Here is a 13,846-nt window from a genome sequence, read left to right as displayed (position 1 = left end):
TACTGGTTAACATGATAGTGAGAATATTTGAAAAAAAACATGTTGTTTGTGTACTGACTCTGATTCATTCACGGCAACATAATCCTGATTTGATCTTCGCCCATTGACATTGCCTCTAACCCAATCCAATTCTTATTGAGCTTTGCCAGAGCGCGCTGAGCAAAGCAAAAACCTACCTTCAAGTCTTAAGCAATAATTGCTTTCTTTCATCCTTTTCTTCACAGGACAGAATCCATGTGGAGAACGGAGTCCTGTCAGTGTCCGCGCTGACGCTATCTGATGCCGGCATGTACCAGTGTGTGGCTGAGAATAAACATGGCGTCATATATTTCTCTGCTGAACTAATGGTTTTAGGTACGGTGGCATTTATCTCTCCTTTAAATCCTCCAATCATTGTTGCCGAAGAATCTTAAAGGTCATCTTACTGTCATTCTTAAAGGTTGTCTGGATTAGTGGATAATGGGGTCAGCGAGGAGGGTTTGATGGGGCCAAACACACTTAAAAAATATTTTCCCCTTCATGATATCCTGATTTACTTTGAAGTTAAGGTGAGGATGGGGTAGTTGATTCAAAATGAATGACAAAAATGATCTTTATGAGTAAAACCAATTAAAGATGCAACATTGTTGGTCCCTGTAAATCCATGTTCTTTATAGAAAATGGAACAAAAATCACCAGTAGTGATTGGATTTTATATTTATTTTCTCCCATCACAAATGTTTCAAATGTCTGTCTCCATTACTTTCCAATTTGATGATTTTCCCAGATCAAACTGAGGCGTGCTTCAAATGCCCTGTGAGATTTTCAGCAGGCTTGTACTAAAGTCAGTTTACTGTTTCCCATCAGCCTCTCCGCCAGACTTCACAGGAAACGTCCTCAGAGCTTTGCTCAAAGCCAAGGCAGGAACTACAGTGACTTTAGAGTGTAAACCCCAGGCCTATCCCATCGCCAGCATCTTATGGAAGAAAGGAAACCTCCCTATCCACACCAACGACAGGTAATGACTGAACTGAACCTGCTTTAATTAAGCCAGAGGACCGATGGATGTGATAGGAATGTACAATTAAAGGCAATTCAGTATTTCCCATCGTATGTTTTCAACCTTGTTAAGTCCAAACGATCAATATCCCCCTTCACTTACACTGTTTCCCGTTGCCTATGATAATGAAGAACACTGAGACAAATCCAGAATTAGAGTTTATCTAATGACAATATTATCTTTTGTTCTCTGAAGTTGGATTGCAAACGGGTGTCTCTGTTTGCTTTAGGATCACACTCTCCCCAGATGGAACATTGAGGCTTGCCAACGTGAGCAAGTCTGATGCAGGCAGCTATACGTGCTTCGCGAGGAATAGATTTGGCATGTCAAGTACAACAGGACGGCTCCTCGTTACCGGTAAGCTCCACTGTGACATAGCAGAATGTTTATGCATCCCACTTAGTTAGCAGAATTTATCTCTCATTATGGATTAACGCAAGGGAGAGTTACTGTGGCGCAAAGAGTCGATAACTGGTGGGTGGAAACATAAACAAACTTCAGGTTTTCCTCTGAGGAGCGAGTCAGAAACTTTAGGAGCTGTCTAGCCTTCAAGGACTTTACAAAATAAAAAAATGCCTGAAATCATTTTGGTATATTATTTTAAATGTCATTTTTACTCAAACTCGACTGCAACTTTAAAAAAAAAAACCTTTTTGTCTTTCAGTTTAATTCCATTGAGTTGTTAAGTGCGGCTGCAATAACGCACTTGGAAGGTGTTTGAAAAAATACTCTATCATTGTTTTCTTCAAAGCAGTTGAAACAACCAATTTACTGCAACAAATGAAAGTGCCCTGAGTGGAGGCAATGAAAGCGTTAGTGAGGAGGTGTTATAGATGCTGTTGTTGTGGAGCGTGTGCTTCCAGTGGAGTGTTAGTAAAGTGTTCTCTTATTGGTTTTATTAATGTGCTGAACGCTATTGTCTGCCACTGTAACTGCCAGTTGGGGGGGTATTTTTCAAGGCCATAATGCAGTCAGCGGCACAGAGCCGCGACCCAGACATTGATTATTACTAGCTTAAGAACTAAGGGGACATTTGTACATGTAATTTCCTTACCCCTCGAGATTCTACTCTATAAGGTAAGATGTAAGAGTACAAATCCTCTTGCTTTGTGCTGCACCTTCTTTATTTGATTCTAGCAGATTCATTATCTTGACTTTTGAAGCACGACAGACTTAGTCCAGTCATTGCTTTTGTAGACTTTGAAGCAACGCCCCTTCATTTATGTTCTGGATGCACAGAGCAGCCCATTACATGAAGTTTTATCTGATCCGCACTGTATTGTAATTGCTATCAGGATTTCAGGAGATTATTCTAGCGGTGTCAGCTTGGAGTATTAGGCCATTTTAGTAGTGGCAGGCTGGTGTTATCACATTATTCCACTTAAGACTTTGATGAGACCTTGCTTTATATAGATAATTCCCTGCCTGTGACTAAGTGTATTATAGCGTATGTAGCCTCACTGTTGAACCCAGAGGTGGGAAGTAGTGGAGTACAAATACTTTGTTACTGTACTTAAGTACGTTTTTCTGGTATCAGTACTTTACTCCACTACTTCTTTTTCTGACGACTTTTACTTTACTTCTTACATTTCTAACAAAAATACCTGAACTTTAAACTTCTTCAAAACAGGCACATTACTTTAGTTTTAATCTGTGATTGGTGGAGTGATCATTATTAATGATAACTTTGTCATTTTGCCGTTGTTCAGCATCTAAACATTCAGTAGCTAACAATGACATTATTGTTCTATTAATATAAAGTGAGGTCAGTTACTTTATAAAACAGATGGTAGTTATGGGTACTTAATTACATTTCGAAACCCATACTTCTTTACTTTTATTTGAGTAAAGAAGTTTAGTCAGTACTTCTACTTTTACCAGAGTATTTTTAAACACGAGTATCTGTACTTCTACTTGAGTAAAGGATGGTTGTACTTTTGTCATCTCTGGTTGAACTTCTATTGCAGAAAATCAACAATACACTGCTCATCTCGTTTCATGTCGCAATGAATATCTTATGATCTGTGTTAGATTGGCAGCCGCCCTGTGAGAAATGACTCTCTCTCAACAATTTTTTTTCGGGCAGATCCAACCAGAATCACCCAGGGGCCCGTGGACATGGAGATCATAGTGGGCGAGAGCATCGTGTTACCCTGTCAAGTCTCCAGTGACCCCGTCCTTGATGTTTCTTTCTCCTGGGCCTTCAACGGACAGCTGATAGCCAAGGGAGACGGTCACTTTGAGCTAGTGGGTGGGGTGAGTGACCCCGCAGTCATACTTCTTCAAAACGTGTGAATGGGCAGTTGGCACCTCTCCCCATATTGCTTCACTTCATCCCTGCCATTAGTTAAAAGAGACAGCATGTGGTTTGACACGCTGGTATTTCTTGGAGAGATTTGCTGTGGTTAGTTTTACTGCAATAGGTATGATACCATCCTTTTTTGCAATTCTAAAGAGTCTCCTTGGAGGCATTACAGGCTGTGGGAAGATGTTTAAAAAGGAAGCTCTATTAAACCATTCAGCCCCTCTCAGCTTCCAAAAGTACGTTTGTGAATAGAACCATGGTTATGCTATGTCAGAATATACATGAAACCTCATGTATCATGCCTTAGTTGCTCAGCCACTGTGACAGGTTGTCCTCTTTTTAAGTACACTTCCCTTACACGAGCTTACCCTTCTGAAGTAATCTATTTTCAATAGTTTGGTTGCTATTCAATTCTTTTCAAATCCTTTTTTGACATAGCTTGCTGCTCCATAACAGAAAGGGAATACATATTATTAGAGGTGTCTTGGCAGAGCCCCAAATGACAAAATATTTTCATAACACCCTCAGACCTTTAGAGATTAACCATTCTTCCTTGTGTGTGTTTGACTGACAATGTTCTTATCTGTAAAGAGACTCCCCCAGAAATGCTAGAATGTCCCCAGTCCAAAGAGATTATCAACTTAACTTTGCTGCTTCAAGGAATTTAATTTCCATACAGTAATTAAACCACGTTGGCTCTACTGCCACATTTGCCTGCCAATACCTAGAGAACGATTTCACCACTAATTTACCGTTTGCTGCTTACGGGTGTCCTCTCAGATGAGAATCTAGAGGGCCTTTTTTTCCTCTCCAATCGAGCAAAAACTGGCTGAATTCAAACGTATTAGCTTAGTTGTGTAGTTTCTTGCAGCAGGACTTGAAGGCGATGATGATGACCTCTGCAAAAAGCGAGAAGAAATAGCAAAAGCCTTTTCAGACACAGAAGTTCCATTTGCAGCATACAACTTCTGTGATTTTTGGCCGAGATGCTTTTCATCGGGATTCATCTTGGACAGAAGTGTGCGACTAAAAGGTTCTGTCATATTCAGGATATTTTCATAATGCTCGCCTTTATGGCTGCGACTTCAAGAAGTGTCGAGATGCACAGTATGTCTAAAAATATCTTCGGTGTTAAATATCTTTAAAAACAGGCTATTCTGCAAAGTTAAATAACTGAAAGATCTGTAAACGCTCAGCTATTTACTGCACCTTATATATGCCTCGCTGCATTCTTTAATAAGCTGTCACAGGGTCTGTTATCTTTCATGCTACATAAAGCTTTCTCTCCCCCCATGTAGAGAACAGCAGGGGATCTGATGATCAGGAACATTCAGCTTTACCATGCCGGAAAATATATCTGTGTGGTGGACACGGACGTGGAGAGCCTGTCAGCCGTGGCTGTATTGATTGTCAAAGGTAAGAAAACCTCTTCTCTGCTCTGGAGTTACTAATTAAAGCGGGGCTTATAGCCAGGATTGTTTTTAGTTCCTCTTTTAAAAAAGAACTGGAAATAAAAACTCTACACTTAACTGTAAAGGGTGGACAGTAAATGGACTGCACTTATATAGTGCTTTTCTACCTTAACGGACAAAACGCTTTCCAATTTGCCTCTTGTACACCCATTGACACACACACACACACACACACACACACACACACACACACACACACACACACACACACACACACATTGGAGCTGCCATGTGAGGCTGGCCTGTCCTTCGGGAGCAACTTAGGGTTCAGTGTCTCGCTCAAGGACGCTTGGACATATAATAGCCGTTAAGTGGCTGATAGATGTAGCCAACAGCCGACAATAAAAAGATGTCTGCACTCTGTAAGGGTAACCAAATAAAACCTGTGTTGCAAAAAATCAAAGGAAATATATATTTTGGAGACATTATATGAATATACTTTACTAAGAATATAAAGACTGCTCGACTGTATAATGTTCACTTAGGGTTTTAAACTCAAATGGTTTGTGTCTCAGCCAGTGATTGCAGTGCAACCAAAATGCCCATATCCTCATGAAAATTATTCTGGATGTCATCACAGAATCCACAGTTTTTATGTCCTGATTATTATTCCTGGTAGCAGTCGGTTGATTACATCAAATAGAGGAGGCTTGCTTTTCTTTTATATTGCTTTCAGGGGTATTTGTGGGAGCAGAGAATTTGAAGAAACTGTGTGAAAATATTCTCTCTCTTTTTAATGACCAATTTTCAATATTGTTGCAATGTACTTGACAGTACAATGTTTAGATGCCTGTCTGTGCTCACTCATGCAATATGTAGTCCTCCGGAGAGACACGATTGTCAAGAGCTACATTGGGCAGAACAAAATAGAACAACTTTTGTTTTGTGTTTTCGGGGAGAGGCAGATTTGTGTTGCTTGAGTGAGAGGAGGGATGTTTCTGGCTTCGATCAAAATGTCAAATAGCCCAGCAAATTGACACTACGCAGATATGTTGAATGTCAGATGAGGTGAGCAATGATATTGGTGTAACATTTTGAAACGTTTGAATTTGAATCCATATCTTTATCTTCTAAAGATATCCACCAATGACTCGGTGTTAAAGATCTTCTAATCAAATGGCATTATTAAGCGCTCCTGTCCAATTGGCTGAGGACTAAGTGGAAAAAAGGCTGTTTTTCAAGCAGAAGCAATATCAAGGCCCTGGAAATTGATTGGCCCAGTATTGACTGGAGAGAAACTTGTCTGTGATTCAGATTGTGCATTATTTACACTTCCTGCTCACGGCAGCTGTCATGGATGTCTCACTGCTTGGATCGAACAGCTCCAAATGTTGGCCGACAAAGCATGAAGCCGGATAGAAAACCAGTCATGGGGGGCTGAGAATGGATTCGCTTGATCACAGCTGAACACCACTAACAAACTGACAGTGATCACATGTCCAGTGTCCTGTTGGGAGACCCCCACTACCTTTGTACCCATGAAAAATAAAAGACACATTATTTCTAATTATATTCAAAATACCATATTAAGCATAGCAAAGATACAATCTGTCGTCATCTAGTCACATACTACCTATGTAAAAGTATGAATGCAACAATAAAATAATACTTTATTGCCTGTAAAAATCCTCCATACAATTTTCTACGTAAGTTAAATTAGGTAACTTCCCATCATCGGCAAAATATTATTTTTTTTGTGTGAATTCTGTGAATTATTAGACTTTTTTTTTACATTCTGACTCATCATGGTGCTATGTATTTAGTTTTAACTACTTAAATTAACTTTTAGGTAGCAGTGTGCAGTGGTTCCCAACCTGTGGGTCTGTCCTGTTTAAAGAGTCTAATCTAAGGGGTTGTGCAATTATTAATGTGATGGAATAGACGACAAAAGATTGTCTACGTAGATCTTTTTTATTTTTTATTTGAATTGGACAATGTGATAATGTTTTTGGATCAAATAGATTGTTTAAGTGGAACCATCTGAGTCACTCTTTTGGTGCTACTGCAAACTTTTTTAATTAAATACATTTATTGAGTAAACATATTTAGTAACACATTATTTTCAACGTGTCGCTGTCGGAGTCTGGATAATTAAAAGGGAACATGCTGTATTTATTAGAACTACTTTCGACCAGAAAATTGTCCTGTGTTGTGTATATTATCTCAAGCAATGGGGATACTGCATCGGGAGATGTTGCTTTGATTCTTTTAAATTGTAATTTTTAAAAGCCGGGAGAAACCCATTAAATAATCAATTCTGCTCTAATTTATTATGGGGTGGAAGCAAACATCACAGAGATGGATAGCTCAAGGCTTGACGAATAAAACCTTGTCTACTTGGCTATATATACTGTGAGAGTGTAGGAGAGTGTCTGCATGTGCATGTGCTCAAAGAAATGCTATTTTAATGTTAAGACAACACTTTGAATAACGCATCACTCATTTAACTGTGATAAAAATGGTGCCAGTGTCATTGCGCTGGTAGTTGTGTGAAAACAGCTATTAACTTTAATGATCATACTTGAAGTAATGTGTATTATTGGTGTTATTGGCAATGGAAACATATATTACAATCACATAATATTAGCTGGTGACAGTATCTCAGTGATTTTGAATGCTGTCTCCTGTCTCGCTTCACTCCTCTCGCAGCAGTGAAGGTCAATGATAATCGCTCCCGACACAAAGATTCTCGAGTGATCATCTGGGTTCTTTTTTTCCACAATGACAGAGGGAAATGTTTTAGATCCCTCTCCATGATACCTGGCAAACATTCCACCGGGTGGTGGTGGTTATGGAGAAGGTCATGTTATACCGAATACATCATGACCATTAGCATTCAAACCACTTGGTGAGCGCTTGAGCTTGTTTGACAGTTGCATTATCATCATCGTCCTGGAAAACATTACATAGAAATATACACCTAATATACAACAGTCAGTGCAACACAATGTGATTTATCATTATTATTTAATTATTTATAAAACAAATGATTATTTATATTCAATTCTGACATGTGCAACTCTTTATATTACAAATTTGGGAAATATTTAAATCAGATCAAAATGATATCAACATTTCTGTAAGTATTCATAATACCGCCAGATAATGATTTGCCCCGTGCCAAGTTCACGACAAAAGCCCAGACAGTGTGTCCATATTAATAACAGATCATTTGAACACCCTAAAGACAATGACAGCACCCTCTTCCCTCAGCCAATGCAATATAATTAAGAGGATAAGGAATTGATCCCTGATTGTGTGCTTCTTAATATGTGTTACTGAAGCCAGTATATTAAAGGTTTTTTTTTAATCAGGAGCTGCTAATGAGTTTTACAAAGATCAATATCACTAAAGCCATGGCTTTAAGGCCATCATGCTCAATGCTTCTGTAAACAAAAAAATGTAGTTCAGCAGTTCCTTGTTTTGCATAGATGCATGTATTATACGTACATCACAGCCCTGCTGCATGAACTATTGATTGTTTGTTAAAATAATCATTAAATGCCTTAATAATTAGAATATTTTTGCTTCACATTAGGAACTAGTACAGGGACAGTGTGAGCAGAGCTGGGCGAGTTATTATTCTGCGGTCTGTCTCACAGCTCTCTAGTGGTCCATTATTTCTGATGAGCAGACACGTTCATTAGAACAGGAAACAGTAGATGAAGCCAAACTAAAACATCACACTGCTTAATTGGTGGGATAATGAAAATAAATGATAAAACTCTGGTTCTTCATGTCTATGAGGCCCCTTTTCATCTTTTACCTTTTAATTTGACTCCCTACATCTACTTGCGTCTGCTGTTTTATCGATCAATTACCGGGAAGACCATGAAAGGGAAGGAATACAAGTATGTTGAATATTAAAGGAAAAAAATCCTGAATTAGCTTCTCATATCTTTGTAAAGGGCATATGTTCTCAAACTTAAAGCTTTTTAAATATGTTTTTCTCTCTCTAATGTGTATTCCAAGATACAAATGAATAGTAATCAGTTGTTGCTCTATATATAGAGGTGTTTCTTATGCAAATGAGATTGCAGTTCATGTTTTGCTTGCAGTATGTGTGGTGTAGCATCCACATTCAGCCGTCTGGTGTGCGTGTGCGAGTACCTCACAGTGTCTTTTCTGTGATTGGGCCAGGCTCCCCCACCCCCCCAGACTCGGTGACGGTGGTGGAGGTGACAGACAGTACAGCCCAGCTGGCCTGGAGTCCCGGCAGAGACAATGGCAGCCCCATCACCAATTACCTCATCCAGACCAGGACTCCCTTCACCGTGGGATGGCAAAGGGTTAACACAGGTAGGCGGCACTTGAAGATGAAATTTCCTCTCATACCACATGTAATGTTGCTCAGATAATTCATAGATCCCCACAGGGAAATGCTCTGACTTCTCTTCCGGCTTCAGCTGGGAGGTCAAAGCGTAGGGTCAGCTGCAGAACGAAGGCTCTGGAGAAGGGAGGGATTCAGGGTCTTACTCGAGAGAACTAGAGGTCATCGCTGCTGCTTTTACATGATCTCATTTAAACCACTGAAAGGACCTTTACACCTGACAAAACCCTTTTCATCTGCTTAAGTCAAGTAAAGTCTCTGTGGAAGACGTACGACTTTTGTTCCAATGGAGAGGGGAAAGCATTTATTTGAAGAGTCTGGAGACACAAGCTTTCATTTTACCAGTTTATTACACTTCATTGCACAAGGGAAAACTGTAAATTAGTGAACGTTAGCTTAGAAGGTAAAACCTAGCAATTCTACAGATTTGTTTTGGCATCTTTCAGGTCATTATTTAGTTTATCCAATGATAATTTGGGAAAATCTTTTAGCATTACTCTACCCAACTTTGCTTTATTACCAGCCTTTCATGGATTCGAAGTAATTGGGTGCAATGAGTCACCACATTGCAGCGTCATCAAATTAGGTCATACAGTCTTGTGTATTTGTATGTCAGTTTATGGTTGTTTTTTTAAGCTTTTGCTGAACAACACAACTGTGTGACAGAAGTTTGACATTCTAGACTCAAAACTGAAGCTGACCTCCCATTCATCCCAAAGACATACTTTATTTTTTACAGATTTAGTTATCTTGTTTAAAAAGAATTCCTGGTATTATTTGTATTCTTATATATATTTATGTACACTGTATTATTTCTGTTTTATTTCAGTCCCAGAGATGATCGATGGAAGCACACTGACAGCCACTGTAGTGGACCTTAACGCCTGGGTGGAGTATGAGTTTCGTGTTTTGGCCAAAAACAGTGTTGGGGTCGGAGAACCCAGCCCTGTGTCGGTCAAGACCAGGACAGAGGACGCAGGTACAGTCAAAGCAATTGACTTTTCTTTTTTTTCAATACAAATAAAAAATTAGACTGAAAACAATAAAAGATAGAAAATTAAACGGATGCATCTTGATAACACAAACACACCACTTATATGAGCATGAATACAAAACACATAGGGAATATAATAAAACACGTTTTTTTCAATCAAAATTAAAGACAAAACATAAAAGTTGATCCTACAAATGTATGTCATTATTATGCAGAAAAACATTTAATCTCTCTGAGGCTAAATAAAAAGAACAATTATATTAGACTCAACACCTAATGTTATTTTTTAGTCAAATGAAATATTGTCATAATTTCTATGCAGTACACTGATTGATGTTGTGATACTTAATGGGAGTCCACAACAGGTGAATGAGTGAAACTGAAGAGTCTTTTATGTATGAGTATGACAAGAAAATAAGCCTTTAAAGATATGTATTATAAAATTCCATACATTTTGAAAGACACTACAGGTAAATAAGAAAAACATCTTAAGCAATCCACCATCAAACTAAGACTATCATTTTTTGTATTGGAATGTTTCTTCAATGTTATGTTTGGATATTCAAATGAGGCATTTTCCTTTGCTTACTTTTGGTGAATTAAGGGGCACTATACAGGCGCAAAGAAACAAAAATATAAAAATAAATATCATAAAAGTATTTTTTTCATAATTCTGAAATGAGACAAGTAAAACGGCGCAAACACTCAAAATCTACCAGTGCAAAGAACTATGATATTTCCTGAAGTGTCGCCCAAAACACTATTATCCCAGCCCTGTGTCATCACGACTAGGTGACACAGGTACAGAAAATAATCCCTTTTGTCCCCTAGAATCATTCGTCCTGATCTGGAAGAAACTATATGATTTGCAATAAGACACATTTTCTTAGTATTATACCATCTCTTCTTGTAAACTTTCCCAAGCCTGAAGTGTTTCTCGTACGGAGGTGTGAGTGATGAAGCTCTGTGTTTGCAGTTCCTGACGCAGCGCCAGGTGACGTGGGTGGAGGAGGTGGGAGCAGATCAGAACTGGTCATCACATGGGAGGTAAGTCATCAGTCTTATGTTCTAGTCTGTTATTCAAAGTGCCTGCAGTTAATCTTTTTTATCCTTCAGTGAGGTGCTTAATATTTCTCGCTAAATCAAAGCCTCTGCTCGGTTTGGCTTGCGGGTGTCATAAATTTCGAGTCAATTGAAGTCTGGCGTTGTAATTTCTTATTTAAAGAGTCTGCATGTAAAGCAGCAACAACGTATACACAAGCAAAACACTTAATCTGACAGTTATTGTCATTTATGAAGATTGGATTTTAGGTAATTACTGCTCAGCCAAATCTGCAAATGCTCAAATCTAGCAATAAGGTAAACCAGTTCAAATAATAGAATAATGTAACGCTATCTCATTATATTCCTTTTCTCTTTTCCTTAAATGCGCAACAAACTTTTCATTTTAAAAGCTGCACGGAGGTTTTGTAATGAGCTTAGATTTTTTTTTTAAATGACATTTTACTTCCCGTTTCATTTCGTCAGGTGGGTCACGAAAGCAATTTGTGGGTCATGCTCTTCTTCTGGCACAATGAGAGTGGGTGGAGATTCTGTCAGCCCAGCGGCGGGATGAATGTGAGAGGCTTGTATATGTTTTAATATCACTATAGTTTTGTGTTTCACTCTCAGCCTGTCCCCGAAGAACTACAGAATGGTGAGAGCTTTGGTTACATCATTGCTTTCCGTGCCTTTGGAGAAGTTAGCTGGACCCACGTGGCCACCTCGGCCCCCGGTGCCTCGCGCTACGTGTACCGCAACGAGAGCATCGCGCCCTTCTCTCCATTTCATGTCAAGGTTGGCACATACAACAGCAAAGGGCAGGGTCCCTTCAGCGCCGTGGTCACCATCTACTCTGCAGAGATAGGTAAGGGAATGGACGCCAGTGGTGTTTTTTGCAAAGCTCTCTCTGTTTCTGAAAAGGACAAAGACCGTGAAAAATGGTTTTGTTGCACCCACTGGACTGAAAGCGCTTGATAGATAAATAGAAACGTTGGGGAATCATTATGTCTTTTTACACAGTAGAACATTTGCTAAAAGAAAATGTGCAACACGTTTATGTAAGGACAGGCAGATTGCCTACAAATATCAGCACTCTTTTGAATGGCTATTGTGAAGTGAAAACCGGTTGGCATTTAGATCCATGCTACCTCTTAACGCGCTGAGAGGAGGTCAGTGTGTAGAGTACTGTTGTTCTATTTACCAGCGGCACCTGTGTGTGATGATTCATCCAAGTAGAGATCAACAAGAACACAGCACTGTCATAAATGTATAAAATGAAGAGATTTGTCCTGCTTTTCTCCGTCTCTCTGTTGGAAAAAGGCAGCACTGCTCAGTCTCCTGTCGTCTGTTTTCAGAGCCGAGCGGGGTGCCAGCAGGAGTTTGGGCCAGAAGTGTCTCCGCCTCTGAGATTGAGGTGAATTGGCAAGCTCTCTCCTTCACCCCTGAAAGGGTTCTGGGCTATGAGGTACATTTTACCCTTTTAAATGGAAATAGAAATCACACACAACACAATTCAAATGCTTGTCATCACCCCTGTTGTACCTCAAAAAGCCATCACTCCCAAACTCTGCGTCACCATGGAAATGGCTTTTTCAGTTGCGAGACAGTTAGAGACAAAATTATACAGTTCTTTGTACCAACACCACGGGTCGTGTTTTCAAGAGAACAAAAAATAAAATTGCCGGTCCACATCCCTTTTCAAGCTGCTGTCAGTTATGGTGTATCGTGATGCAGACCTCATGATGGTATGTGCTGCAATACCAGACCTGGTGTCAGAATGCTAAGAAATGCCATCACACCACGCCAAAGACTGTGTAACGAGACCGGAAAAGCTCCTCTGTTTGTTGTTTTTACAGAGAAGCACCTTGGGATTAATTTTAAATCTTTCATTGTTCACTAAATAAAATAGGAATATTAATCTATGACATATTAAAGCCAAAACTGTTGTTTTCTATTCTTATCTTCAAAAGTGGGACAGCCTGATTGTGCTGACGGAATCATCAGGCTGATCAAAGGGATTTATTAAAAGATGCTGCGGTTATTCTTGTGCTCAATAAAATTAAAGTTGTTTTAATATATCCATCTGCAAAAGTGAGCTTCTGTGCCATTTCAATTCAGAGCTGTAAACATCAGCTCAGATTGAATAATAAAGACATAAAAGGTAGATGTGTAGGAGGATGAACTTCTTTTTAAGATATATAATCAGTTTGATGTTAGAAAAAAATGACTCACTTATTTTATGATTGGTACATTAACTTTATATTTGATCAGTACAACAATTTAATTTAATTCATTACGCAAGCACAGATTAATGTATTGTAGGGCTAAAATGATTTCACAATAAATCCATTAGTCGAGGGACATAGACATCTGGATTGGTCATTTTGATAATGATATAGCTGTCAAATCTGTTGATGAATAAAAAAAAGATACATCTATTTTCACTCTTTCAGTGGTATCATAGTGAACAACAGTAGTTGTAAAAGTACAATTAAAAAGGCTTTTTACTTCAGATAAGATAACCTGCTGGAAAGGTTAAGGAAATAATAATTATTTAACACCACATTTTCACAAATACAACTACAAACACTTTATGTTCTGTATGTGATAAAACATTTATAGTACTGATGTAAGCATTTTGCTCCACTCTGAAGCAACATATCAC

The 13,846-nt window shown here is 38.9% G+C and overlaps 1 protein-coding gene across 2 annotated transcripts in view; it reads left to right on the top strand.

Moving 5' to 3' along the window:
• Positions 1-13,846, top strand: part of LOC117541944 (contactin-3-like) — a 33,968-nt gene that overhangs the window by 13,787 nt on the left and 6,335 nt on the right. Inside the window, exons 11-20 of one of the 2 annotated variants that reach the window (XM_034209312.1) lie at positions 225-354; positions 847-997; positions 1,269-1,396; positions 3,126-3,295; positions 4,643-4,760; positions 8,957-9,115; positions 9,976-10,125; positions 11,117-11,187; positions 11,812-12,046; positions 12,537-12,595. In XM_034209312.1, the coding sequence (XP_034065203.1) occupies positions 225-354; positions 847-997; positions 1,269-1,396; positions 3,126-3,295; positions 4,643-4,760; positions 8,957-9,115; positions 9,976-10,125; positions 11,117-11,187; positions 11,812-12,046; positions 12,537-12,595 (1,371 nt within the window). Of the gene's footprint in view, positions 1-224; positions 355-846; positions 998-1,268; positions 1,397-3,125; positions 3,296-4,642; positions 4,761-8,956; positions 9,116-9,975; positions 10,126-11,116; positions 11,188-11,811; positions 12,047-12,536; positions 12,647-13,846 lie in introns of both variants that reach the window. The other variant, XM_034209311.1, reaches the window with a different exon arrangement.

This window comes from Gymnodraco acuticeps, unplaced genomic scaffold (assembly GCF_902827175.1).
Source record: "Gymnodraco acuticeps unplaced genomic scaffold, fGymAcu1.1, whole genome shotgun sequence".
NCBI classification, from domain to species: domain Eukaryota; kingdom Metazoa; phylum Chordata; class Actinopteri; order Perciformes; family Bathydraconidae; genus Gymnodraco; species Gymnodraco acuticeps.
Note: the sequence above shows the minus strand (reverse complement) of the source record. Positions and strands in the feature narration are given on the sequence as shown.